Here is a 26,998-nt window from a genome sequence, read left to right as displayed (position 1 = left end):
AAAGTCTCCTCTTGGGAGTACTAGTCAAGAATAAGTCCACAAATTTAGTGATTTAGTAATGAAAATGAGTCTTTTTAATGGGCAACACCATTTATACGATCAAATTTAACCAACCACCTAAATTTCATGAGAAATGCCTCGAAGAAAGAATTCACTTAATACTTTTTTTTTTTCAATTTCACAAGTTTCATAACCATTTTATTTTGCTATATTTTTTTTTGAGAATTCGACTACGATCTACGTTAGTCGTAACAAGACATTGCACATCATGAAGATCTAATAAGCATGATAACCGCCTAATTTAAATCAATAATGAAAGATGCCTAAAACCCAACAACAAAGAGGCCTAAAGCCCGACAAATTATTACATAATTTACTTGTTTATTAATAGTCTAAATTACATAAGATAAATCTTGATGGCAAACTGTTTTCACCAAGACTCGATCCCACGGCCTTATGGGATTAAGAGGGGTATCCAACCATTGCACTAAAGACTGGTGTACTTTTATTTTGCTATATGAAAACAGTAACTATAGTTAAATTGACATTCATGTATATAAAATATAATTTTGTCTACTTTGGATTTGTACTGTATTTTCTTTAATTATTTAAGCATCAAAGTCAAAATTAGTACAAATCGATGACTAAAAAATCATAAAGATAAAACATGATAATAGAATTAATGTTTTTCGATTGCCCCACAAATATAAAAATATGCAAACATATGTGTAATTTAATTTTAGATTCTAAAATTTGGCAGATTTGAAATCAAACTCTTCTTAGACCTTTTTCTTTTACAGGTTATAGGAAAAACCTCTTTTTATTTGAGAATAACAATATACAATATCTGTAGTTACATTTAAAATCCTACTTTTAGTTATTTCATGGGTACTAAAACTCTTCATCGAGTTTTCTACAATTTAGATTTTCATATAAATTTCTTAGATATTCAATTTTAAAATTGTAAATATAAAGATAAATCAAAGGAATTTAAGTGTATGATTTGTTTAGACCAAGAAATCTAAAGTAAAATTTTGAAATAATTTAATATGCCGAAATTTGGATTAACTAAATCTTAGGGATTTTTTAAAATCTCAGACACGCTTTTGTTGAGATTTTGTTTTATTCTTTACCAAATATACCAAAGAAAATTTTATAAACCATCATCAATACAGATCCAAACGGACCATTAGATTTTTTTTCGTAAGTTAGTATAAGTTCCGGTTAATTTCACTTTGACCTCCAATTTGTGACGAATTAGAAAAGTGGGCACTCACATTTGTTTAGCATCTCAAAATGGCCCCAAAGACTATTTTCGTTAATTAACTTTTACCATTAATATTTCTTTCCTCTTTTTTATCTTTTCTTTCGAGCTTATTTTTCTCATCTCCTTTTTTCTCTTCCTTCGTGTTGGTAAGTGATCGTCATGCCGCCCATTTTTCACTGACATTCAACACAAAATATTAGTTCTTCCTCTCTCCTACTTTCACCGCCATTATTTCTCTCTCTCTCTCTCTCTCTCTCTCTCTAAGAAACCCTACTATTACCGGGAAAAAAGATGTGAAAGAAGAGATAACTTATGGTGGTGGAACGACCAAGGAAGAAGAAAGATGAACTTCATTTTCCGACTCCAAAAGTTGTTGACAAACGACAAATTAACCGTTTGTCGGCGATCAAATACTAACCGAGACCAAGAGGATGAGAAGGAAATACTTTAGAAAAAAATAAAATATTTATTGTTAGAGTCGACCAACAAAAATAGGATTTCGAGGGCTACTTTGAAATGGTGGATGAATATAGGGGTTAGATTTGTCAATTGTCACAAATAGAGGGTCAATTGGATTTAAACCCTATACGTTTTTATTGCGGGAAACGTTTCTAGTTTTTTGTTTCCTTCTACTTTCATCTCTCTCTCTCTCTCTCTCACTCTGTTTCTCCAATCTTGACTTCTCTCTCTCTCTCTGATCAAAACAATCACTAGATTTATTCTTCTTTGTTATTACTTCCTCCCCCCTCTCTCTCTCTATCTCTATCTATCTAATGGAATTATTTTCTCTCTCTAGAATTTTCATGTTTTGGTTTTTGATTCTATTGGTATTAGGTCTGAATAATATAAACTCAGAACTGGTTCAAGATAAACAAGCTCTTTTAGATTTCATCAACAAAACTCCTCATGGAAATCGACCTAACTGGAATTCATCTGACTCAATCTGCAATTGGGTAGGAGTTCAATGTGATTCAAATCAATCTTATGTTTACTCTCTTCGTCTTCCCGGAATTGGTCTTCTCGGTCAGATTCCGTCCAATACTCTTAGTCGTCTTACTCAATTACGGATTCTTAGTCTCCGATCAAATCGACTTTCCGGTCCAATTCCGTCTGATTTCTCAAACTTAACATCTCTTACAAATCTTTACCTCCAAAATAATGTTTTCTCCGGTGATTTTCCGTCTAGTCTTACCCACTTAACTAAATTATTCCGATTAGATCTCTCTTCCAATAACTTCACCGGAGAAATCCCCATTGCCGTTAACAATCTTACCCACTTAACTGGTATTTTCTTACAAAACAATCGTTTTAATGGGAACTTACCCAGAATTGATATTAAAGGATTAATTAGTTTGGATGTTTCTAATAACAATCTTAATGGTTCAATTCCTGAAACCCTAGGAAACTTCCCAGCTTCATCTTTTTCAGGTAATATAAATCTCTGTGGAAAACCATTAAATTCATGCAATTCATCTTCATCTTCCCCATCACCATCTCCTTCACCAAGTACCCAAGAAACCCAAATTCCAAACAAATCAAAATCCATATCTAAATCAGTAATTATAGGAATTTCTATTGGTGTGGGTATTCTTATAATTCTCTTAATTGTAATTCCTTTTATCGTTAAAAGATGTAAGAAGAAACCTTCAAACCCACAACCAAGAGGACTAGTAGGAAGATCGGTAGGTCGCGAAGGTAGTAGTTCATCAATGAGAGATGAAATTGCAGGAACATCAGAAGAAACAGGAGGAGGAGAAAGGCATCAATTAGTATTTATAAATGGTGGGAATTATAAGTTTGATTTTGAAGATTTAATGAGAGCTTCAGCTGAAGTTTTGGGGAAAGGAAGTAAGACTACTTCATATAAAGCAGTATTAGAAGATGAAGGAATAACAATTGTTGTTAAGAGATTGAAAGAAGTGGGTATTACTAAAAATGAATTTGAGTTGCAGATGGAATTGGTAGGGAAAGTGAAACATGAAAATGTGGTTCCATTAAGGGCTTTTTACTATTCAAGTGGTGAGAAATTGCTTATTTATGATTTTATGCCTAATGGAAGCTTATCTTCACTTCTTCATGGTATGTTTTCTTCTCCTTCTATCTCTTTTGTTTTGTCTACCCATTTTTATTTTTAGAGGTGATAGAATGCCTGAAAACAATGGGCTGAAATGTGACATGAACGGTCGAATTTCATCTAACAATGTTAGAAACATAGAAACCAGGGTTGAAATCTGACTGTCCAAGTCGGATCCACCCAAATTTCAACTTCTTTTTCCAAGATAATCAAACATTTTTGTTTTTATACACGAATTTCTGAAGTATCGACAAAAGATTGATTTGTTGGTGCAACAAATTATAGATTTTGATTCGTAATTTTACTCTCTTGAGAAGTACATTACAGGATCAAATTGTTGGTATTAGCAAATTGTAGATTATCAATCTATAAAATTATGTCAATAAAAAACACACATCATTCACAATAGTCTAAGAACTATTAGAAGTTCTTACATTATGCTAAGAATGTGGGGTTAGTTTTGGAGCTTTTTAGTTGCCTGAGTTGTATGGATTTCTAGAGGTAGGTGCTGTTTGTTTTTTCATTTTTTCAGATCTGAAATCTGAATTGGGTAAAAATTCAGATTTCTTGATGTTTGTTTTTTAATTTAAGCAAATCTGAAAAGTTGGCTGAATTGAGTAATTGTCTGAATGGGCTGAAAAGAAGTCCACTTTTTTCAGACTTCAAAACAAGTCTGAAATATAAAGCCAATTTCTGAAATAGTCAAAATGACACTTGTGCCCCTCTGTTTTAGAAGAATTTTCTCTCCCACCCAGATTTCTACCACCATCAAAGACCACCACCGGGACACCACCACCAGACATTACCACCAGAGATCACCACCACAGACCACCACCACCACCAAAGACCACCACCAGGACAAATACCACCACCGGCCAAAGACCGACACCAAAACACAGACCACCACCACCACCACCACCACTCGAACACCACCACCACAACAACAAGATCGCGCCACCATAAATCAAACCACTGACCCTACAAATCAGAACCACCACCACAACAAAACGGTAATAATAGTCTAGATAGAAGTCGGATCTATGAGACCCTTTGCCGGATCTGTGAAATCTTTGAGAGAGAAAAATGGAACAAGAAACCCTAGTTTTCGAGATCTGCAAGAGAAAGAAATGGAACTTCAGATCTTAGACGAGAGGGAAAAATGGCTTCTAGTCTTCGAGGGAGATAGAGAGAGAGAGATAGATCATCTGTTGAGTAAACTAGGGTTTACTCAACAGATGATCTGCCGAGTAAACTAGGGAGATAGAGAGAGAGAGATAGATCATCTGTTGAGTAAACTAGGGTTTACTCATCTGTTGAGTAAACTAGGGTTTAATCATCTGTCGAGGGAAAAAGAGACGGAGCAACCGATCTGCCGGTGGGATGGAGAGAGGAGCAGTCGTCGAACTGTTGAAGATAGAGAGGAGAGTGAAATAGAAATTAGGGTTTTTGGTTAAAAATAGGGGTTCTCATTGAAAATAATAAAGAGGGGTATAAACGTAAATTTTCAATTAAGACTTAATGATTCAGACATGAAAAAACAAACATCCTACTTGTCAAATAATTTAGACAATTCAGATTAAGCAAATTCAGATTAAGCAAATTCAGATTCAGAAAATTCAGATTCAGACATGAAAAAAAAACAAACAGCACCGTAGTCTTGTCATTTGGTTAAGATTGTTGTTATATGACAAACAACAAAAAACTGTCAACAATAAAATATAGATCTCTCATAAAAAAAAAACAATAAAATATAGAAAATAAGGACAACATGACATTTTTATAAGCAATTTTCATGCCTTCTGTTTTTTTTTTGGCAAATCCATGCTTTTTGTTAGATTGTTGGAACCCAACTATGCATATATTTATTTATTTATTTTTATCACCCAACGTGCACCCTGGTTCTTTGTGAGGAGGCCTTTGACTTTTGATTTTTACTACTCACGTCTGACATTACTATCTCTAAGTACAATTGGTATGTGAAAGACTAGATGAAAGTCTATCAGACCGACCGCTGATATGATTTTAGACCCTCAAAATAAAGACTCAGAAAGAGAAACATGCTCCACTGTTTGTCTAAAAATACATTATAACATTTGTGAGTAATTTGATGCTTATGGATTATTACGGGCTAACCGGAACAAACGGTGATCACTTACAGGAAGCAGAGGTCCTCACAGACCACCATTGGACTGGAACACCCGGAAGAAAATCGCACTAAGTGCAGGAAGAGGATTAGCTCACCTTCACGCGTCAGGAAACATAGTCCACGGCGATATAAAATCATCAAACATACTTCTAAATGAAGACCTCGAGGCATCTATTTCAGATTTCGGGTTAAACCCTTTATTCGGATCATCAACACCATTAAACCGTGGAGCGGGTTATCGGGCACCCGAGGTAGTAGAAACCCGAAAAGTAACAATGAAGTCGGACGTGTACAGCTTTGGGGTTTTGTTGATGGAATTACTAACAGGAAAAGCACCAGCAACATTGGGAGATGAAGGGATTGAGTTACCAAGGTGGGTCCAATCTGTAGTCAGAGAAGAATGGACGGCTGAGATTTTTGATCTGGAATTGACGAACGGTGTTGAAGAAGAGATGGTGAGATTGCTTGAGATAGCTATGGCTTGTGTATCAACGGTTCCAGATCAAAGACCATCAATGGTTGATGTTCTAAGAATGATAGAAGATTTGAACAGTCCATCAATTGGTGATAATGATATGGTACAACCATAAGTAATGGTCTTAAAATAAAGTCAACATGGAGTCTGGAATTGGTAAAAGACCAATAGAAGCTAATGATAGTGATTTGTGGGTCCCTTTGAGTTGGGTTTTTTACATTTTTATTAATAATTCTTTTAATTTTATTAATTTATATTTCATAGGATTGAATTTTTTTTAGCACATTAGCATAGCAATGAAATTGTCATACAAGGATTGCTAGTTCTTTCTTATTTTGGACCCACAAATCACCATCATTAGCAATAGCAATGAAATACATTTGAAATTTTCATGTTTAGGACCTTCCACCCATACTTTCTTATTCTAATGTGTTTATCTTATGGGTTGAAAGGTACATATTGACATTCTTAATTATTTATGGTTTTATTTTTTTGTTAATAAATTTTGCTTTATATATATTATTTGATAAAACTAGTTAACCTTTGATATATTTTTATAACCGACAAATGCACACATTATGTTCTCATTTTGATCAAGATTTTTTTTTGGTGAATATGCAAGTGGGTGATGTTGTGGTGAAAAAAACAAGAAGAGAACAGAGAAAAACAATGATTCAATTATATTTGGTGAAAATATTAACTATGTCCGACTCACATTATTCTAAGAGCAGTGTTTTTTTTTGTTGAACTATCTAAGAGCAGTGTTGCTGATAAAATCTCACATTATTCTAACCGCAATGTTTGTAATAAAATAAAAGGGTCATTTTTCAATTGACCAAAAAAAGGATTTCTTTTTTGAGTGTTAAAAGGGGTTTTTTGTAAAGGTCTTTTAATTGGTGATGAACGGATCATTTTGACTTTTAAATGCGAAATTTTTTATTCGGGCTCTAATTGTATACAAGTCATATTTTAGGCCTACAATATTTTTGGTTTCTTTTGGGTTACCTCCTTCAAGTTCAAGTTTGTGCTATTGAGATTGTCTCTTCCCTTCAACAATGAAGAACGAGTCGGGGTGAGGTGTATGTGATTTCCATTGAAGACTCAAGAATGTCTATTAAATTAAAACTTAAGTGATCATCTTACTTGTTAGATAAATGTATTAATTATATTCATATCCCATAATATCCTAGTTTTAGATTTCTTAAGAGACCACCCAATAAATATTTTGCCTTCCTTTAGAAATTTGATTGTTGATTAATGTTAATAGTGGGTTAAACTTTAAACACTCATAAGTTATTCAAGCTTGAAATTAGAAAGATTTTTATATCAACCAATTGGTAGGAGTAGGTAGTACAGATTAAGACCTCCATTTACAATATTTGCCCTTACCCTTCAATGGAAAGAATCAAATTGCCTTGAAGACTCAAAATTGCAAAAACCAATTTACTACTCAAACGCACTAAATTGAAGTTTCAACAACAAAAATAGTTAAATAGGTCATTCATTTACCAATGAAATCTCACCCAACCTAATGAACTAGTATATTGAATGAAGATGGGAGTTTTAATCACCTACTACAAGAATCTCTTTGGTGATAATGAAAAGCATTGGGCAAGATAGGTGTAATATCAAAAAACAATCTAGAAAGAAAAAGGCGATCGTTAAAATGAACTTGTCATACGTGTTAGAGGATGACTAATTCAACCCATCTTACTACTAAGTTCCACAGACCATAAAATACAGGAATGCCAGCCTGATAGCATATTTAGAGCTTATAGAATAAACTTCAATTATTGACATAAACAAGAGAAGTATATACAAAATTTCAGGACGAAGAAGAATCAGCCTATAATCATTTCTATTCATTTCATTGATTAACAATTGATATACAGGATTATGTTACAACTCAAATGACACATTTTTGGACTAGGGGAATTTGGACAAAACCCGTCGAAGTTAAAGTCGAACATTGTTTAGATAGTTTTCTTTGCTCAGTAGAATTAAGCCTCAAAGAAAATGAACCAGTCAATTTGTTTTAAGCTTCTGAAATGGAAGTTCTCTATACTTTCAGGTTTCAGCAACCATTTTCTTCTCTCTCTCAACTTCTACAACAATCTTACAGTCTCGTACAGAAAATGGTAATCAAGTTCAAGCTCAGACATGGGTATTTACTCCATTCTCATTTCCCTGTCTAACCAAGAAAGTATCTCATGGATTACGTCAGTTTGTGGGTGTGATTTATTTCCAGCATCGAACACATGAAGTTCTTTTCCGATTTGAATCCAACTGCACCCGGGTGTCTTTCTTAACCTTTCCTGTTTCATTTGGTTCCTTAACTTCGTCACCTCGTTCCATTGTGCTGCAGATGCATACGTGTTTGAAAGTGCCACATAATTTCCCGAGTTATCAGGTTCTAGTTTGAATAGTTTTTCGGACAAGTACTCCCCTAGTTCAATATTGTTCTGTTCTTTACAAGCAGATAGCAACGTTCCTAATATACGGGCATCTGGCTCAAATGGCATTTTGAGAATAAACTGAAAAGCTTCTTCTAGACTTCCAGACCGAGAAAGAAGACTCACAATACATCCATAGTGTTCTTTACTTGGCGTCAATTTGTATTCATAAATCATACTGGCGAAGATATTGATACCTTTCTCTCTCATCCTGGCATGGTTGCACGCCGATAAGAGAACAGTGAATGTGATTCCATCTGGTTCGATCTTCTCTCTTTGCATCTGTTCAAAGACAGAAAGAGCTTCCTCAGCTTGACCGTGTATTGAATACCCAGAGATTATAGCATTATAAACCGGCAAGTCCTTGTTATGAACCATTTCGAAAACTCGCTTAGCCAGACTTACAGACCCACATTTAGCATACATGTCTATGATAGAGGTTATAACAGAAATCGATGGAAAAAGATGATTTCGTGTTATATACCCATGAATTGACTTCCCATATTGTAAAGATGCTATACTTGTGCAAGCCGAGAGCACTGAAACGATGCTTGCTGCATTGGGTTTGAGCCCCAAATCTTGCATGTCCTCGAAAGCAAGGATAGCTTCCTCCTCATGTCCATTTTGTGATAAACCAGATATAAGAGTAGTCCAAGTAATTAGATTAGGTTGAGTCCCGGAGTATTTCATCTGTGAGAACATGCTTTGGGCCTCACTAACCTGCCCACTTCTTAGGAACCCTAAAATCACCGAGTTCCATGAAACTACATTAGGAGGCACACCCTCTAACTGCATCTGATAGAACAATTTTAAAGCTTCGCCACTTAAACCTGATTCGGCGTAAGAAGAAATTAATGTGTTCCATAAGGTGACATCCTTTTGTGTTGTAATATCAAAAACTAGTCTAGCATTTTGAGTTCTTTCACATTTTCCATACATATCTATAATGTTGCTAGCAATAACAATATCGAGGTCAAGGTTATTCCTAATACAATAACTATGACACTCTTTACCAAGCTCTAAGTTTCTTGATTTGGCAGACGCGGATAATAAAGATGATAGAGTCACTGAATCAAATCTCAAATTGTCCAACCTCATTTCGCGGCATGCATCTAGGGCATTCTCAAATTTCCAATATTGCACGTAACCGGAAATAAGCAAGTTCCAAGTCACAATATCTCTTTCTACCATGGTACTAAATACAACCTCGGCATCGTTAATGAGACCAACTTTTGAGTAGAAGTTTATTAGAGAACTTCCCAAAATATTATCAAATTTTAGACCACTAAAAGTTGCTATTGCATGGGCTTGTTTACCCTCATGAATAGCTTCTAAATTAGCAGCTGCAGAAAGAAAGCTGGCTAGCGAAACTCGAGTAGGTTCAAAACCTTCCATTCTCATACAGTAAAAAACCTCTATAGCTTCCTCATTCATCCCATTCTGTACATAACTAACAATCATTGAATTCCAAGCAACTATATTTCTCTCAGAAATTTCATCAAACACATTTCTTGCATCTTCTAAATACCCACATTTTCCATACATATCTACAAGACTACTAGCAACAAATACACAACAATCAAAACCCATTTTCAGAGCATACCCATGAACCCCTTTTCCAAACCTAATAAACTGTAAAGATGAACAAGCTTTCAAAGCATTTGGAAGAACAAAATTATCAGGCAAAAACCCACTTTCATGCATTTCACAGAAACCCTTTAAAGCTTCTTGATTTGAACCCTTTCTACAACAAAGTCCAATAATAGCAGCCCAAGAAAAAACGTTTTTTCTCCTAAGTCTATGAAAAATCTTAGTAGCTACATCTATAAGATCACATTTAGCATAGAAAATTACTAATTTGGTATCAATATATTCATTTTTAGAGAAAAAGCCACCATTTTTAAGGATTCGAGCATGAATTTGCTGACCTGCAAAGAGAGCTCTTTCATAAACACAACCCTGAAGGATTTCTCCATAGATTTCTGGTCCAATTTGAAGATTCTTGAAGTCCATTTGTGTGAGAAGAGAAATGGCATCTTCAATTTTGCTCTGTTTGCAGAGAGAAGATATGTGGTGGAAGTAAGATTTGTATAAAGTTTGAAGCTTTTCCTCATTTTCATGGAGTTTGGTGAAATGGGTGAGTTTGGAATTGTGATTTTCTCTGGGTTTTAGGGATTTAGAATGGGTGAGATTAGGATTTGGATTTGTGGACAGTGGGAGAGAAGCCATGCCCATGCATGAAGAAGATAAACAAGAGATGAGGATGTGATCATCAATACTCACACATAGACTTTGGGGGGTATTTTTGGGTCATTTACACTTATTATGAAGGCAAGAACATTTTTTTATACATATTCTTACATTTCACTTACACCTAAAGCACCCATATAAGTGATAGGTAGTTTTAAAGGCGCCTCCCTTAAGTGCTAATGGCATCCCCGACACCCTCTTTGAAATTGATAAATCTAGTTTGACTGTATTCGGTTATAGGAGGCATTGGTTTGGATCGAATTCTGTAACAAAGTTCTGTTAGAGTCCGCCGATTGCAACTCAAGGTCTAACGAATTGAACACCAATGTTCTATAGCTGAATTTGGTGGATTTGATCTGAAATATGTAATTAATCAAGTCGAAGTCCACCAATTTGAGTTTTATTCCATACTTATCGTCTCTCTTGGAGTCGGTGGATTAGAGTTGATTTTATAACCAAATTGACTCGAGTCCGCCGATTTTAGGTTGAAAAAAAGTGTGAAATGCTTGTTTTAAGAGGGGGCGTTTTTAGCCATTTTCTGAATTACGAGGGGCACCAATAACCGGGAACCCCAATAACACTACAGGGAGGCGCCTTTAAAACTTTTGGTGGTGTTTTACCTATTTTTAAGCTAATTATTTAGTCAAGTGAAACTAGAGAGTGTAAACCTATTGTAGTTAGGTGTACTCTTTTTTGTTGAAAAGTTCTTATTTTTGTTGTTGAAAGGCTGTAGTTAGTTGTACTCGTTGCCCATTTGTATTGGTTAACCATAAACCAACATGAGGATTTCTACTTAAAGCGATGGTTTTTTAACTCAAATGCGAACTTTTGTGTGTGTAATCTCACAAAGGGGACGACCAAATACATTCGATTCCAATTCTCTACTCTCATTTGTTTAAGATCTATTCCAATTCCCCACTCTCATTTGTTTAAGATGCTTTTTCATTTCTATGGACAGTATGGTCTATCCTAGTCAAGTGTTTAGCTTTTGAAATCTTCTTGCTACCTCCACTTAAAGATTAGATTTTTTAAGAACTAATCCTTGAAATTTTACTTGCAAACAAAGGATTGATGAAAAAATTATTTACTTTCGAATTGGTGAGTGTTATATGATATATATGATAGTGGTGAAATCTCTAATCTATCCCTCGAGTTCGTACTTTATCAATATACCAGTTTGCTCAAGCGATATGTGACAACAGTAAGACTACCTAAACCGCCCATTTGACCCGCCCAACCGCTCAAGAGAGAAACCCTTGTTTCTCTCTCCTCTCACGTGTGACGTCAAGCGAGTTTTTCTATGTGACAATGCTTATAAGGAAAAAGAGGAAGCAAAGAATTTTTCGTTCCGACTTGTTTCGTTATTTACAAACAAACTAGTATTTTCGTACCTCTACATTAGTTTCCTATTTGAGTGCTACTTAACTATTTGAATCATTTTACATATCATTTCATCAAACTATGAGTTGTTCAGCCTTTTTTTATTGTTTTCAAATAAAAAGGAGGAAAGAGAAGGGGGAATCTTCTCTGGTTTTGCTCTAGACATAAGAGATATTCAGAAGGAAGCTATTGGGAATATCATTCACACGAGTCACAAGAAGAATCCTCTGCCATTAACATATTAAAAAAAAAGAGAGAAATCAAAAAAAGGAAGAAGAGAGAATCCTAAGAAAAGGTAAGGGTTGGAGGCTTGTATTACAAGTCCCTCATTATTGTTGAGGGAATTTGATTCTTGATGCCTCTCATTTCTTAACTTCTCACTCTCTCTTTCTTTTCTCATTACAAAAGAAATTACATAAAGATAGAGATCTTACATCTCGTACATCTGAAATAACCACTTCTCATGTTTTTTGGGTTTCTGATGTTTTCGGGCGGTCGACCGCTCGTAGCAAATTACACGTTCAAAAAAGTTGAACTTACATCTCTAAATTTGACAAAATGTGAATCATTTTTCCTTACAAATTCATTATCTCATATAACAAAGATTACAAACGCAAATGCAACCATATTTACAAAGAAATACGCAACAAATGCTGACCTAGTGTTAAGACTTTTACTATAACGCGGTAAAAAAATGTCTAGCAAAAATCAAAACACCTACTACATATCTCAAATTTAATAACGGTTCTAGGAAAATAACTCCTAATGTGACATTAGTTATTAACAAAATTATTTAGATATAAAAAGGGAATATTGTTACCTTCCTAGCTACTTCACAAAAGTGAATGAGAGAATGAAGATTCCCATGGGGAGCTTAGGCTTTTTATTCTTTTGGGGTTACTGTATTCCTTTCTTTTGAAAACTTTGGTGGTGGTGTATTCCCTTGATTTTAGAGTCATAGAATTTGGAAGTTAGATATTCCTTGCTTAGGGTGGGCAATAGTACTAGTATTATTCTTGTTTACTCTATAATTATACAATCAAATAGATATTCTTACAAAAATAAAGAACTTTTTTGAAACCCTAAAAGAAAATTAAAGTGGATTGAATGGTGGATAGATACTAATACTAACTTTTGACATGCATTTATACACCTTTAATCTCTCTCCACCACTTGTTTTTTGAAAGAAAAAAAAATTGATGCTGTAAAACTAGTAGTATTTACTTGGTAGTTGGTATATCTCTACCTTTTGAAACTTTATCTCATCAAACTAGGGTTTCTTGATAATTTAATCATGTTAGAATCATTCATTACTCTTTTGCACATACACATTATTAGAGAAAGAGAGAGAGAAGGAAGTTGTGAATACTTTTTGCCAAGGACATTCTTTAAGTACTACATCTATTCATTTATATTCTGATTTAAATCTGTATGGTGTAAAATAAATGTTCTAAATTTGGGGTGTGTGGGATGGCTATATGAATCTCCTTTGGTTGTGTGCCATGCATGTATATCCTAACCTTAGGGTATATATACTTTGAATTAATGAAAGTAATACTTCTATAATTTAAATAAAGCAAGGGTATAAAGATGACTTTGAAAAGCAATGGAAGTAGTATATGAGAAGCTAGACAGAATATTTTGCCATAATTTCATTGAGCTAGAGGTGGTTAGTAAACGTTGAAAGTACCTTGTATATGAGTTGATATCAAATCTGAAGCGCGGTAGCCTACTAACGTTATGGTTGCCCTCGTAGGGTAATTAGGTTTGTAAAGTTTTGGGGATAGTGGAGACGCAGAGTGTTGGGATTAGTGGGGTATACATTTAAAAGATCTTACGAAATTTATGTAGTTTTGGTATTCATACAAAATGAAATCAACCGTGCGTTTGTGAGACTAGATCGGGTAATTCTATGACAGAATCACGTAATTTCTTGTGTTGTTCATGCATGATTGTTTATTTATGTTATTGCTTTTATGTTTTTCTTGTTGTTCATCGTGATCTTGCTAATACAGTTGAAAAAATGAAAAAGGTTAAAATTACCAATGGAGTAAGTTACCATATGGTTGGTTAAGGAAATAAACACAAATATGGGAGTGAGAAAAAGTCATGTACTATATTATAAAACTGTTTATTCTTGGGGGTGGATTTGAATTTTTTAAAAGTAGAGAAGTGTCATAAGTGATAACAACAAACAGATAGAAGAAAAAGTTAAGACAGGAAGAAGAATCATCTTTTGTTTTTGTGCTTTGAAATTCCAACGTACAAAGACTAGTCCAAAGTTGGTAAAGACCAAAACCCTAAACACATGAACCTCTCTCTCTCTCTACAAAACTTCTTTCTCTCTCTACAAAAGCTATGATTCCTTCACACATATAGTCCTCCAAATAGCTTTTTCCTTTGTTCTTTGCAAGAAGTTACCATGATCCTTTTGCTTTATTACCCCTCTAAGCTTTTCTTTTCTCCTCTCTCCAAAATCCTACTTTATATATTCTCTCTCAAACTCACCACTAAAAGTATGATCCTCTCTTTGATTCTCCTTGTGACTTGTGTTCAAAATCTCTCTCTCTCTCTCTCTCTCTCTCTCTCTCTCTCTCTCTCTCTCTCTCCTAACCACTTGAACAAAACTCACCTTTAAAAGGAGAGCTCAACCTCATTTTGTCTTCTTTGTGTTGATCATAACCTCCATTCTTTTCATTCATTTTGTTTTACTTTGAGCATGATATTTTAAGTTAGCTAAGAAGAAGAAGAAGAAAGAAAGAAAATCTCAAGGGTTGGGTTCGAAGTAAAACATGAGTTTTCCTTCACAACTAAACCAAGTAGAAAGCAAACCTCATACTCATTCTTTGCTACCAAAATCATTTGGAGATCATCAACATGACCCACCACAACAACAAAATCAAACTAAAAAGCTAGAAGAATTTATCTCTCACCTTGAAGAAGAATGGCTCAAGATCGAAGCGTTCAAGCGAGAGCTACCCCTTTGTATGCAGCTTCTCTCTAATGGTAATTATCAATCAAAATTAAGTAGATAACATGGAAATTTTCTTTTAACATTCTTAATTGTATATAGTTTTTTAATCTCATTTTCAGCCATGGAAGCTTCCAAGCAACAATTACAGACATTTAAAGAAACCCAAGAACCGAAACCGATTCTTGAAGAATTCATACCTCTTAAACATTCAAATTCTGATGAATCTGAGAAGTCAAGTTGGATGATATCTGCACAATTATGGAGTCAATCAAATTCAAAAGAAATTGATTCAGAAATTAGTCCAAGACATATAAATTTGGATGATAGTAAGAAAAAAAATGCAGGAGCATTTCATCCATTTACCAAAGAACTAGACTCGTTTTCGACTCATACGTTATACAATCTTCCTGATTTAGCTCTAGCCTCTACTGATAAAGAGACCATCGATGAGAAAAAATGTATCGAATTAGATAATAAGATGTCTTGTACAAGAAATGATAATAACTCTAGTAAGGGTAGCGACGAAAGTTCGGTCAAAGAGCAAGGAAAAGGGATAGGGTCTCAATTTGATCAAAACCAAGTAACATCAACAACAACAACATCACAGGCAGCTAATAGGAAAGCAAGAAGGTGTTGGTCCCCGGATTTGCATCGACGATTTGTTAATGCTCTTCAGATGTTGGGTGGTTCTCAAGGTAAATTATAGATCGATTTCGAAACATTAGTCTAATTATATTTTGAATATGAACTAATTAAGATCCTTATAATTATATTTTGAATATGAACTAATTAAGATCCTTAAACATAGTTGCTACACCAAAGCAAATAAGGGAGTTGATGAAAGTTGATGGTTTAACAAATGATGAAGTCAAAAGTCATTTGCAGGTTCCTTTCTCTCTCTCTCTCTCTAACTATCTCTATTTCTCTCTCTATATATGTCTAACTCATGCATGTTGCATGTAGTTGTGTGAGTACTTAGAAACCCTAATAAGTTTTCTTTTCTTTTTGATACAGAAATACAGACTTCATACAAGAAGACCAAGTCCAAATCCACAATCATCATCAGTAGGAAATCAAACCCCACATTTAGTTGTATTGGGTAGTATTTGGGTCCCACCAGAATATGCAACAGCAGCTCAAAGTTCAGGTGGTCCTGCCACCATTTACGGCACACATCCTGCTTCTTTACCCACCACTCATCACTACTGTGCACCACCTAGTGTAGTACCACAACAATTTTATCCTGCCGGGGCACCACCACTCCACTTGCTCCACCACCACCAACCCTTACACCACCCAAGTCACCACATTTACAAAATCTCATCAAAGACACATAGTTCACTGGAATCTGACACCAGAGGTACCGGAGATGGGTCGGAGAGTATCGAAGACAGAAAATCAGAAAGTACTAGTTGGAAAGGAGATAGTAGTGAAAATGGTGGAGAAGGAGAGAAAAGAGGATTAGCTTCACTTAAAGATCATCAAGATGATAATAAGAGTTGTAATGGTAGTCAAATTACACTTAAATTCTAGGGTTTATCTTTATAATTTTAATTTTAAGGTTAGTTTTTTTGTATTTTGTTCTATTGAGTTCTTTCTCTTCTTCTTTTTGTGACTTTTGTTTTAATTTTTGTAACAAGCCAGTGGAAAAGAGTGCAAAAAAAAAAGAGAAGAAAGATAAAGGGGCTGTTCGTAATTATTGTATTTTGAATAGTCTAATTGATTATAACGGTAAAAAAACGTATAATAGATGGAAGTAACGGTGAAGAAAAAGGATCAAAATAACGTATATGATCAGTTAACTGTAACCACCTGAAAAAGCTAACAGGGAAGAAAAGTATCTCTGGAGAGCCTGACTGCGCGCCTCAGAGTTTCGTTTTCAAGGAAAAAAACAACCAAACCAAAAACCGTTATAATTGTTCAATAACAGAATCCACCTTAGGTGGTACCTATGCCTCAAGTAAGAGTTATCTGGAGCCTGGAGTGTGGAGGCTTATGTATCAGGGATGCTACAGAGCCGAAAGGATGAGCCGACCAAAGAGAAAGCTGACGTAGCCGACTTCCATTGAACGGATCATTTCTCTCTCACCAGCACCTTGTTCAATGGGAGCCGACCCTTCGGCATGTAGTCAACCTATTCTTTCTGACCGTTTAGCGTTTTCCTTTATGTTCATTTTTGGTCCATATCATTCTCACTATCTCTAAAACCCTAAATCTTGAATCCTAAATTCGTCACCCTAGAACTTATCGATCGATAAAAGCGTTGATGTAAGTTTACTTTATCTAGGCCATACCAAACAGAAAACCTAGAGAGTAGTCTGTCAAAAAAACTCTGGCTCTAATCGCAAAGATATCTAGCATAACCGATAACAAAGATAAGAAACAGACATCGATTATAATACGATATGTAATTCAGAAGAGTATATAGGACCTTACTATTTAAGTGTTCTTATTGATTCAAATCAAATTCAAAGGTGGGAACTTGTTTAAAGCAGTAAAACGTCAATTAATGAAAAGCTAAAAGCTAGTATTAAAGAAAAGTATAACAGGATAGTGAACAATACAAGATGTGGTGCTAAAAAGAAGAAAAGCCTGAAATTAGGTATAGCTAATTAAAGAAAACCCCTTAATAATTTTCAAAACAGAAAAGAAGCTTTAAGTTTGAATCAGAACGATCTAATATGTAATCAAACTGAGTCAGAAATGCATGGTGAAGGACCGAAAGTTTATTGCTTTATTTTGCATATTCACCTCTTAATTCAAAAGCTTATCTCTTTCACTAGCTTCTTTAGTTTTATTATAGTATCATTTATTCAAACAGAGGCATGTTAGCTTTCACATTATATGTCTTTCTCCAACTACTAGTCCCAAGACATAAGAAACACTAACCGATTCAACTCTGGAATTCAATTAACCTATCCAAAATAGCATAATTGCACAAAAGACCCTATACACGATTTTGTTATTGGTATCTGATTTCACCAGTAATTGATGAACAAGTACAACTCCTAATGGATCAAGAAGAATCCATCAATCAATATGAACACTAAAGGGAACAAACTATAGGTTTTTACTGGCGTTGAATATTAGTACTTGTTCATTTGTTAAAAGTATCTATAACCTGTGCTTTTCACAAAAAAAAAAAAGTAGGACCTGTGCATCCAGCTGGAGAATTAGAGACATGTTAGAACCTATGCCTTGCCGTTTTGTTGTAAGGCATTCTGTCATTTGCACCATCATTACCATCGGCTTCAATCATCAAAGTATCGACAAGGGACTGAATAAATGAAAATAGTTTATCAGTTTTATGTTATTCGATCTATGAGATTCTAACTCAAAACCAATTAGTAATGAATGTTTTCGTGTTTTTATCCAAGACAAAAGGATATTACTCGACCAGGACTAGGATATTATACACTCGACTCACAATTAGTCCATGTAAGACTTTCCTCAACCATGTTGCCTAGAGCACGGTCGATCCACTCAAGTAACTCGAGGATCGCCAGGGCTCAGGGCTAGGCAGCTAGCGCGAGCAGATCCTAGGCTGAAACCCCGATTTAGTAGTTATGGTCGAAACTTCGAATCCATGGAGTTTAATTTGAATTATTATAGTTGAGTGTGTGGCATATACATAAGAAAAGTATATCATCTACACATGTACATTTACATTTTACGTAGCCTATATAAGGGTGTAAATATAGTTATAGAGATCAGAGTTACTGAAAACTTGACCTGAATTTAGAAGGTTAGGGGAATCGCCCAGGGCCTGCACCGATTTAAGCCCCAGGTGCTTACGAACACCTCATGTATGGTGCAATTGAGTCTAACACCTTAATTGGTGAAACCACTATGCCTATCATGTGCCTAGCTTTGGTACCATATTAAGTTTGTGGGTTCCTAATTCAACTAATTGGCTAAGAGTGGAGTGGCCCTGAAATCGTAAGTATTTGGTTCACATGCTAACTGCAGTCCATGTTGGCCTAATATCAACGTTGTCATGGTCATCTATCTTTACTACTTGCATATATAAACTAAATTGTATTATGTAAAGGATTGTTACTCTAGGTTTATTTGGAAAAGATAGGAAAAGAAGAACCTCTAATTCCTGTTCAGCACTTTTAAGCTTTTCGGTGCAATACTTTACTTGGAGAAAACCTCTTTGTACCTGCCAAATATAACCATGAGTTCAACTTTCACCTCCATCAATGTGGTGGCTGAACTCAGCCCATTTGCAACTTAAAATGAACGAAATACATAATAAATTACCATGGACAAATGTTGTTGTCGCTGAGAAGTGAGTTTTTTCGTGGAGGTTAATGCATCTTCCAATTTCTATTAGGAAGCCAATCAGATGAATCATGGAGTTTCTTAGTATCTCATGGAAGTTAACATAATGTGAGAATCAGAACTGTAGAACAATCTTAGAATATGTGAATGACCTGAGATTTCTTCTTTAAGTTTGAGACAAGCTGGTTTTTCTCTTCTAATGACTCTTCCAACAGAGAAACCTGTGAATCCAAAACAACATTAATGTTTTAATTAGACAGTGTGTAGAATAATTAGAGTAACTAGTAAGGCAGCAAATAATATTAAGATATGCCAAAAGAACCCTCCTCAGCACCAGAAGGATCATAACTTTTACAATGAATGACTCTTCAATTTCAGTTAAGTAAATTACTATAGAAATTAGAAAGAGAGAATGGTTTAACCTCTTTTTCAAGCACTCGATGCCTTCGTATTACACCCTCTTGTTCTTCCTTTACATAATAAGGAAACAGATGAGTCAGAGCTAACCCCAATCATATAAGTCCTAATAAATAGCAACATGAACACCAAATATTAATATTTTACCTCATCATCATAATTATCCCCCGAGCTTAATGGTAGCTTTCTAATACGACGACCAATTAAAGAGGATCTGCATAAATCAGATGAGAATCATTTTACTTTCCTTACGAGATCTTGAATATTTCTACATCGTCAAATGTGAAGCGCTCAATGTGATAACCAAAACAACATAAGATTTCTATTAAAAGCCCGTCAAAAAAAAAGGTATCTGATTGTGGCACCAATATTAAAGTCGTAACCTACCAAGTGCAAACGAGTCCTCAGGCTCACCCGTGTGTACTTGCAGGACAGGGATTAGGGCTTATTGCCCATATAAGGGCTTCTTTCTAGGATAGAGTCAATAGAAAAGCAAAATTAATGTCGCTGATGCTTAGTGAAGCACTTCAATAAGACCTTTAAATAGGAGTCCGTATTGAAAACTTTTTAAATATAAAGCGCTCATTGAGATGATAAAAGCTCGTTCATAACATATGTGCTAGGAAGTAAGAAAGGCGTAGAGTATCTTACCCACTCTGACTCTTAGGGAGTTGATCTGTATCTTTATATTTTCTGTCGTGATCCTCTGTACCGACATCTCCACCTCGGTCGAAATCTAGATCATGCACCGTTTCCCGTTCCATATCATGGTTCTTGTTCTTTTGTCGACCATCATGAACATGACCTCGAACTATATCTTGATCTAACGGAACTCTCTCCCAGTCAGAATCACGATCCCTATCTCGTCCTCTATTCCTGTTGCTGTCTATATCCCTTTCAGAATCACGGTGAATCTTTTCACAACCAAAATGAGATATCCCACCTCTGTTCTTCGGACTCTTCACTCCATTCACGTTTACCTCACGCCCACCAATAAGCTAATACAGAATTCGCAATTAACAAGCATAGAAGCCAAAAAAAAAAGCAAAAAGACCAAAACTCGCTTTTGCATCTATTAGTACAAAGTAGAAACTAAATATAGCAGTAATCAAACAATTTTGACACGTACTTTTCCATTCATTCCATTAATCGCATGAATTGCAGATTCCGGATTTGAAAATGTGACGAAAGCATAGCAGTTCTTACCAGGTATATAATTAATAAACATCTACACGGCAAAATAAAATACAGTCAACAAATAATTTGGTCTAAAATACATGTTTGATACAGCGCATGAATCTAAAATGTGGAGTAATCACTTCCATACTGTTAGGGCTTTTTATCCAAGATCAAAACATGGAGTATGCAGGAAAAAAGGGAATTACCTTAAATGTAACCCTTAAAACATAAATTTCTGAATGTGCTTTAGGGCTTTTTATCCAAGATTAAGGGATTGTTTTCATCCTATCTTGGATCTATTAATCAGATATTAGCATCTTACTTCACACACTTAAGCTCCCAAGAATTTAGCAAAACATGAAAATAGGTTCATCTCACAAACACTCAAAATTTCTCTCGATCTGTTCATCTTATACCGAGATTCACACTATCTAGAATTAATTCCTTCAGAAATGAATCAGATAAACAAAACAAGAAAATGTTGTTCCAAAGTAGTTTGAATCGTCAAAACAAGAATAGAAACCCTAAAGATAGAAACGCAATCAAGAAAACAAATCAAGAAAATGTTGGTCGAGAGTAGTTTGTATCATTAAAAGAAGAACAGATAGAAATGAAAGAAACACAATCAAGAAAACGAAACCTTCACGGCGACGACAGCTCCATATATATGGAAAACGTTCCGAAGAGTTGCTTCAGTAGAATCATAAGGAATGTTTCCGACGTATATTGAACTATTATCGTCTATCGTCATCCTTCTCCGTACGAAGAATTGAAGATTTGACAAAAAAAGAACTCCTGAGAAAACTATTAGGTTTTGAATACAAGAAGAGTGAGTGAGAAACAGTATATGGAGAAGAAGATCAACTGTTAGGGTTAATTCAAACTACTGGTTGTTAATGGCGGATTGGCGGGAAAAAGAAATCGCCTGGAAAGTTGTTTCGCCAAATTATATGGAGATGGTCAAATTCAGAGAGATTCTGATATCGATCATTGGGCTGGCTTGGCTGGTTGGGCTACGAAGGTCTAGGTTGCGCTTATATCAGAAAACCGCAGATGGATGAGAAATTTTATATACACGCACGTTTCTACTGGTCACAGACAAGGTAATTCACACACACCACCCAAACCAATTTTTACCATGAGAAATTGGCCCGAAAATAGGGTCGACCACAACTTGAAAGTTAGTGTGGCTGGATCCCATTGGTTCGGGTATGTGGAGAGAAAAATGCTTGGATCAATCGAGTCGGCTACATCTCGGGTTGTTGTCAGCCCCCATTTTCTGACCAAGTAGCATTTTTGTTGCTGAAAATTTTCAGTTTTTGTCGCTCATGCAGTCTTCGTATCCCATCCGCATCTCGTTCTCTTCTCTTCTCTCTCTAGGGTTTGAGACTGAGGATTCTAACCCTCAAGAAAGGTTTTGGCGAGGGTTAAAACCCTAGAGAGAGAGGAGAGAGGAGAGAGGGGCTTTTACCGTGTCGTTTGTTAGAGAGACGAGACGAGGGTAGCGAAAATGGGAGAGAATGTAGTGGGCGTTGATTAGTGTTTGTGGGTAAAATTTGTCTTAGTTAAGGTAGATTGATCTGAGTCAAATGAAAAGTGTACCTACATAACAAAAAAATGTGTTAAAAGGTTTGAAGATGGATAAGACAGTCAATGTTCTGCTTAAGCCCGAACAGTGATAGAACGACTCTTGTACCAGATTACTACGCCCTTCAGATGTATACAACTTGATGAGAAAATAAATTGTAATCTAATTGCTTAGCCAAGTAGTGTTTCAACACATATTAGCATTTGATTCGGATACAAAGACATAGTCATTACGTTTTAATATAGGTACTTTAAAATGTATTTACTAATTTGACCCGTGTAACAGACTAAAGTCGATTCATTTAATAATCTTCACCAAGTTGTAAATTAAGTAGAATGCGATTTTAAATAATGGAATGGTTTAAACGAAATAAATCTGAAGTTGTCCTGTTAGTCATTACATCCCTTAGAACAAACAACATTTTAATATTGTGCGAAAACAGTTTAACCAACATCTTCATATAGTGCAAAAACCAATTAGCCAACATCTTCATGTAGTGTGTCAACAAAAAAAAATCTTCATGTAGTGAGGAAAAGAAATGTGAAGAGAGAGATAGAGTGCAAAGTTGTTCAATAATGAGTTGAAGATAAAGATAGGAGTATTAAGATGAGTGTGACAAGACAAGGTACCAACAACAAAAGAAAACATTAATACCAAAGCCTGCTGGTAAATGCTTTGGAAGGGGATAAGATCTTGAAGAGATGACAAAATGATATGAAGAGAGCTTATTAGTTAGATGGTGGTGGTCTCTACTAAATTATTGGTCAAAAAAGCATTTCATTCTTCATTTGCCCTGATTTCATTATTTGAGATTTCAGTACTTACTCTCACATAGTCACATAGCTTTACAGCCTTTACTTAGAAACCTTGAAAATAACATCTCTTTTTGGTACAAAAGGAATGTCTTTACAATACAACCAAAATTTTCATATAATAACACTAGTATTATGTTCAAGACCACCATATAATTATATTCTATTTGTCCCTTTCAACATCTAAAGTCATATTTTGATTTTGATGTGTGGACCCATACATGGGACCTTCTTTTTTTGTGTGTACCATTTGAATAAAGATCCAAAAAATTGAGCAATCGTTTATGATGAAGCTATTTGAACTGAAATTAGTTGAATAGGAGATACTATATTTAAGTTGATGATTTCATTCTTCGATATTTTGTCTTCCTAAGAATCTATTGACATTTCCATGTCTTTGAATATTTGATGTAATCAATTTGACCTCAAACTCGATGTTTGATTTAATGAGTTCTATTTCTTATTGTGATGTTTGAATCTATGCTGATGACTATATGTGTTCAGTAATGTATCTATGAAACAAAAAAATAGTCATATTCCATCAAGAAAAAGTACATTAATACAACCAAATTACCTAAAAAAAACAACGTATCTATATTAAAATGTTCGAACTCAACTTAATCAACAGAATTATAGTTCAAACAGACGTGTTTGGAGTCGTATCCGTTAAATTACAATTTTTCTGGTAATTTTTTTTTATAACGGATAAAATGACTACAACTCACTGGCCTATATGGTGTCAAAGCCTCGAGGCTGAAAACTGAAAAAAAAAAATTACCTACTCAAAGATCAATACTGGCAATAATGAGATGTAAAATGACAGTTCATCTTTTGTACAATGATATACCCTTGGGTTAATTGATTCAGGAAAAATTGATCATAATAAGATATGAATCGTTTGACTTTATAAATTATGATAAAATTTAGGATGAAATAAAGAAGATTATTAGCCATCATTTGTCTTGGAGTATAATTGGCTTTTGTATGTTCGTTCTCAACAATTATGATGATGGTTGATCACTTTATCTCTTTCAACAAAAAATTGTGATTCTTGATCATGCAAAGTCACATATTCACTTTAAGCCGATAACAGTATGTAAATATATAAAATTTATTCCGTTTAATTCGGCTCCCAAATTCGTCATTTTACCTTCGTAAATGTTTGACAGTTTGATTATTGAAAAAGTTCCAACTTTTTCTAGTAATATGATAAGCGGCCAAATGGAATTAATCTTCAATAAATATAAAAACATGAAGTCCACATCGTCTCCCCTCTTATCTTCCATTTTATCTCATCTTTTTCCACCTCACCCTTTTCTTCGAGAGAAGGTTGCATGGAACCTCTTATCGACAACTTTCAATACATTTTCTTTTAAATTTCTTGTTCTCGTTATTATCTCTTCTTCTACCTTCAATCCATTTTTTTCTTTTTAAATTTCTTATTCATCTCACCCTCCTCCTCCGACCTTTGACCTACACCACGAAAAAGACCGTAAATATTTCTTGTATTAATCATCACGATTGTGGGTATGATTCGTTATATTGGGCTAACGTAACTGAATGAATAAAACTTTAAGACTCGACTAATATTTATAGAGTAAATAGTAAGACTACCTAAACGGCTAAACCACCCATTTGAACCGCCCCTTAACCGCCCAAGAGAGAAACCCTTATTTCTCTGTCCTCTCACGTGTGACGTCATGTGGACCACATTCACATTCAACGAGGGTTAAGGGAGGATTCAGATGAAAGATCTGATTTCCCCAGTAGACACCGATTTATCATATTACTTTGGTTGTTTGTTACGAATGTGGTTAACTTCATTATAACGGTCACAACTTGAATATTAATTTCTGAACACCTTTATATGTTACGAAGTGGTCTATTTATTTTGGTAGCTCTTGAAACTATCTATTCAGACTTTAAGGATTTCGAAATCTACTTGTTGGTAGTCTGACCCAACCTATTATTTTTCAGATCACGAAAATCGGGAAGTGCCACCTGCTTGAGTCGTAGTTAGCCCTTGGAGGAGTTTTCTTAGCAGTCTTCTTCATTTTCTTAAGTAATTATTTGGAGTTGCATTTCTTAAGTAATTGTTTTGCTCTTATTTTTGGATCTTGTCCGACATATGTGTCGATGATTTAGAGACATCATTTGATTTTTGAAAACTTAGCAAAGTTTCTTTTAGATGATTTATTGTTTCTTATGAGCTTCATATTTAGTGTTATTTGTCTTTTTGATGAATATATCGACTATGTTTACTGTTCTGCGGAGAAATGCTTTAAGTTTAGGTTTTCATGGCGGCCGACGTTGAAATCTGGACTTGGGGCGTTACACAACCTCTTGGAAGATGAGTTATTTTCATTTTGATTTTAAAATTAATTTTGTATATTCATTATTCCGGGTACACAAGAAAATGTAGATAAGAGGCAAAGGAATTGTGAACAAAAAAAATAGAAATGTCAACTAAACAGTTGATGATGACAACATATTTTACCTTTTGGGCTTCGATATGTGGCATATTTTCTTCCGAACTTAAGTACGTTTAACCAATAAATTCGAGTTTTTCACTCTCTCTCTATCTCTTCACTCTCTAGAATACTCTATTTCTCTCCCTCTCAGTAGTACCCTCTCTCTCTCTCTCTCTTTCTTTGCCTCTAAAGAAACCCTAGGGGTAAAGATTTAGAATGAAGTGGTTTATATACCTAACCATAATTCTGATGGGAGAAATTAAAGGCCTAAGTCGTTGGATCTTATGGACTCTAAATTGGACGGTTGAAATGCGCGGGTTCTCGGTCAGGTTCTCGGGTGGTCAAATAAAGCGGGTTCTCGGTCGGGTATAACGGGTCGGAACTCGGGTACACGACCTTACCCGAGTCCCGCCTGCTTTAACTCGGGTTCACAGGTCGGGTAAGCCCGAGTCGAGCTTCTTCCGGACTCCAGATTCTCACGGACCGAACGGTTAGGGTTGAGTCTTAGGTTTCCAGGCCGTCAAAAGGAAAAAAAACAACAAATGACATAATCATATATTGGGCCCATTGATAATTTTTTTTTTTTTTTTGTTGAAGTGGCCATTGATAACTTATCAATTAAGCACAAACTGTAATTTTGTGATGCCATTCATACTGAAATTACAAACCTACCAATTCTCCAAGTTAGAGATTTATCGACAGTAATTCAGTTTTTGCTACTATGCATTACAGAGTGCGATTCTTAATACAACTGTGCTATAGCCTATGTGTTCCAACAGGAGGTGATTCCATGGTTTATTGAACTTGAGTTTGTCGGATTTTAGGTTCTTTCTCGTTGAGCTTTAGGCCCGTTTAATAATTGGTTTAACTCAGGCAGTTATCGTGTTTATCACATTTTGATAATGTATTAATATCCTGTAATGACTAACGTTGGTCGTACTTGGTTTCTCAAAAGAAACATTCATTTTTCATTCACAGTGGGCCTTCAACCATAATTAGACAAGATTTATTTTGGGTGAAATATCTTCTCCCATCAATATTCCATTTCCTAGCCAACACATGATCTGTAGGTAGGGTGCGTCTATATGCACCCTTTCATTGTACACTTAGGCCCTCTTCTCTTGGCGCTCTACAGATTGGGGTAATTCGAAGACATTTGAACTAGACTTGGTCTTTGTTAGACTTGAAAACCATGTATTAGACCACGTCTGACAACCCTCAGACA

General features: G+C 35.1%; 4 protein-coding genes across 4 annotated transcripts; 2 read left to right on the top strand and 2 right to left on the bottom strand.

The window, feature by feature from the left end:
* Window positions 1-1,867: 1,867 nt before the first annotated feature.
* Window positions 1,868-6,479, top strand: LOC147550654 (putative inactive receptor kinase At2g26730). The gene is made up of 2 exons (XM_086669483.1): window positions 1,868-3,346; window positions 5,500-6,479. The coding sequence occupies exons 1-2, from the start codon at window positions 2,041-2,043 to the stop codon at window positions 6,075-6,077; spliced, it is 1,884 nt and encodes a 627-aa protein (XP_086525609.1). The 5' UTR covers window positions 1,868-2,040; the 3' UTR covers window positions 6,078-6,479.
* Window positions 6,480-7,803: 1,324 nt separating this feature from the next.
* Window positions 7,804-10,731, bottom strand: CRR21 (Tetratricopeptide repeat (TPR)-like superfamily protein). Its single transcript, XM_086670003.1, has one exon. The coding sequence runs from the start codon at window positions 10,648-10,650 to the stop codon at window positions 8,131-8,133; it is 2,520 nt and encodes an 839-aa protein (XP_086526129.1). The 5' UTR covers window positions 10,651-10,731; the 3' UTR covers window positions 7,804-8,130.
* Window positions 10,732-13,768: 3,037 nt separating this feature from the next.
* On the top strand, window positions 13,769-16,595 carry LOC147550652 (myb family transcription factor EFM-like). Its single transcript, XM_086671417.1, has 4 exons — window positions 13,769-15,051; window positions 15,139-15,714; window positions 15,828-15,904; window positions 16,034-16,595. The coding sequence occupies exons 1-4, from the start codon at window positions 14,838-14,840 to the stop codon at window positions 16,550-16,552; spliced, it is 1,386 nt and encodes a 461-aa protein (XP_086527543.1). The 5' UTR covers window positions 13,769-14,837; the 3' UTR covers window positions 16,553-16,595.
* Window positions 16,596-17,894: 1,299 nt separating this feature from the next.
* Window positions 17,895-21,911, bottom strand: LOC147550651 (uncharacterized). Its single transcript, XM_086671418.1, has 9 exons — window positions 21,543-21,911; window positions 20,853-20,951; window positions 20,375-20,721; window positions 19,871-19,937; window positions 19,729-19,776; window positions 19,459-19,527; window positions 19,286-19,351; window positions 19,116-19,184; window positions 17,895-18,296 (listed from the first exon to the last, which is right to left on the bottom strand). The coding sequence occupies exons 1-9, from the start codon at window positions 21,651-21,653 to the stop codon at window positions 18,204-18,206; spliced, it is 969 nt and encodes a 322-aa protein (XP_086527544.1). The 5' UTR covers window positions 21,654-21,911; the 3' UTR covers window positions 17,895-18,203.
* Between the last annotated feature and the right edge of the window lie 5,087 nt (window positions 21,912-26,998).

This window comes from Eschscholzia californica, unplaced genomic scaffold (genome assembly GCF_041429995.1).
Source record: "Eschscholzia californica isolate CP2 unplaced genomic scaffold, dmEscCali1.0.p SCAF_3, whole genome shotgun sequence".
Lineage (NCBI taxonomy): Eukaryota > Viridiplantae > Streptophyta > Magnoliopsida > Ranunculales > Papaveraceae > Eschscholzia > Eschscholzia californica.
Note: the sequence above shows the minus strand (reverse complement) of the source record. Positions and strands in the feature narration are given on the sequence as shown.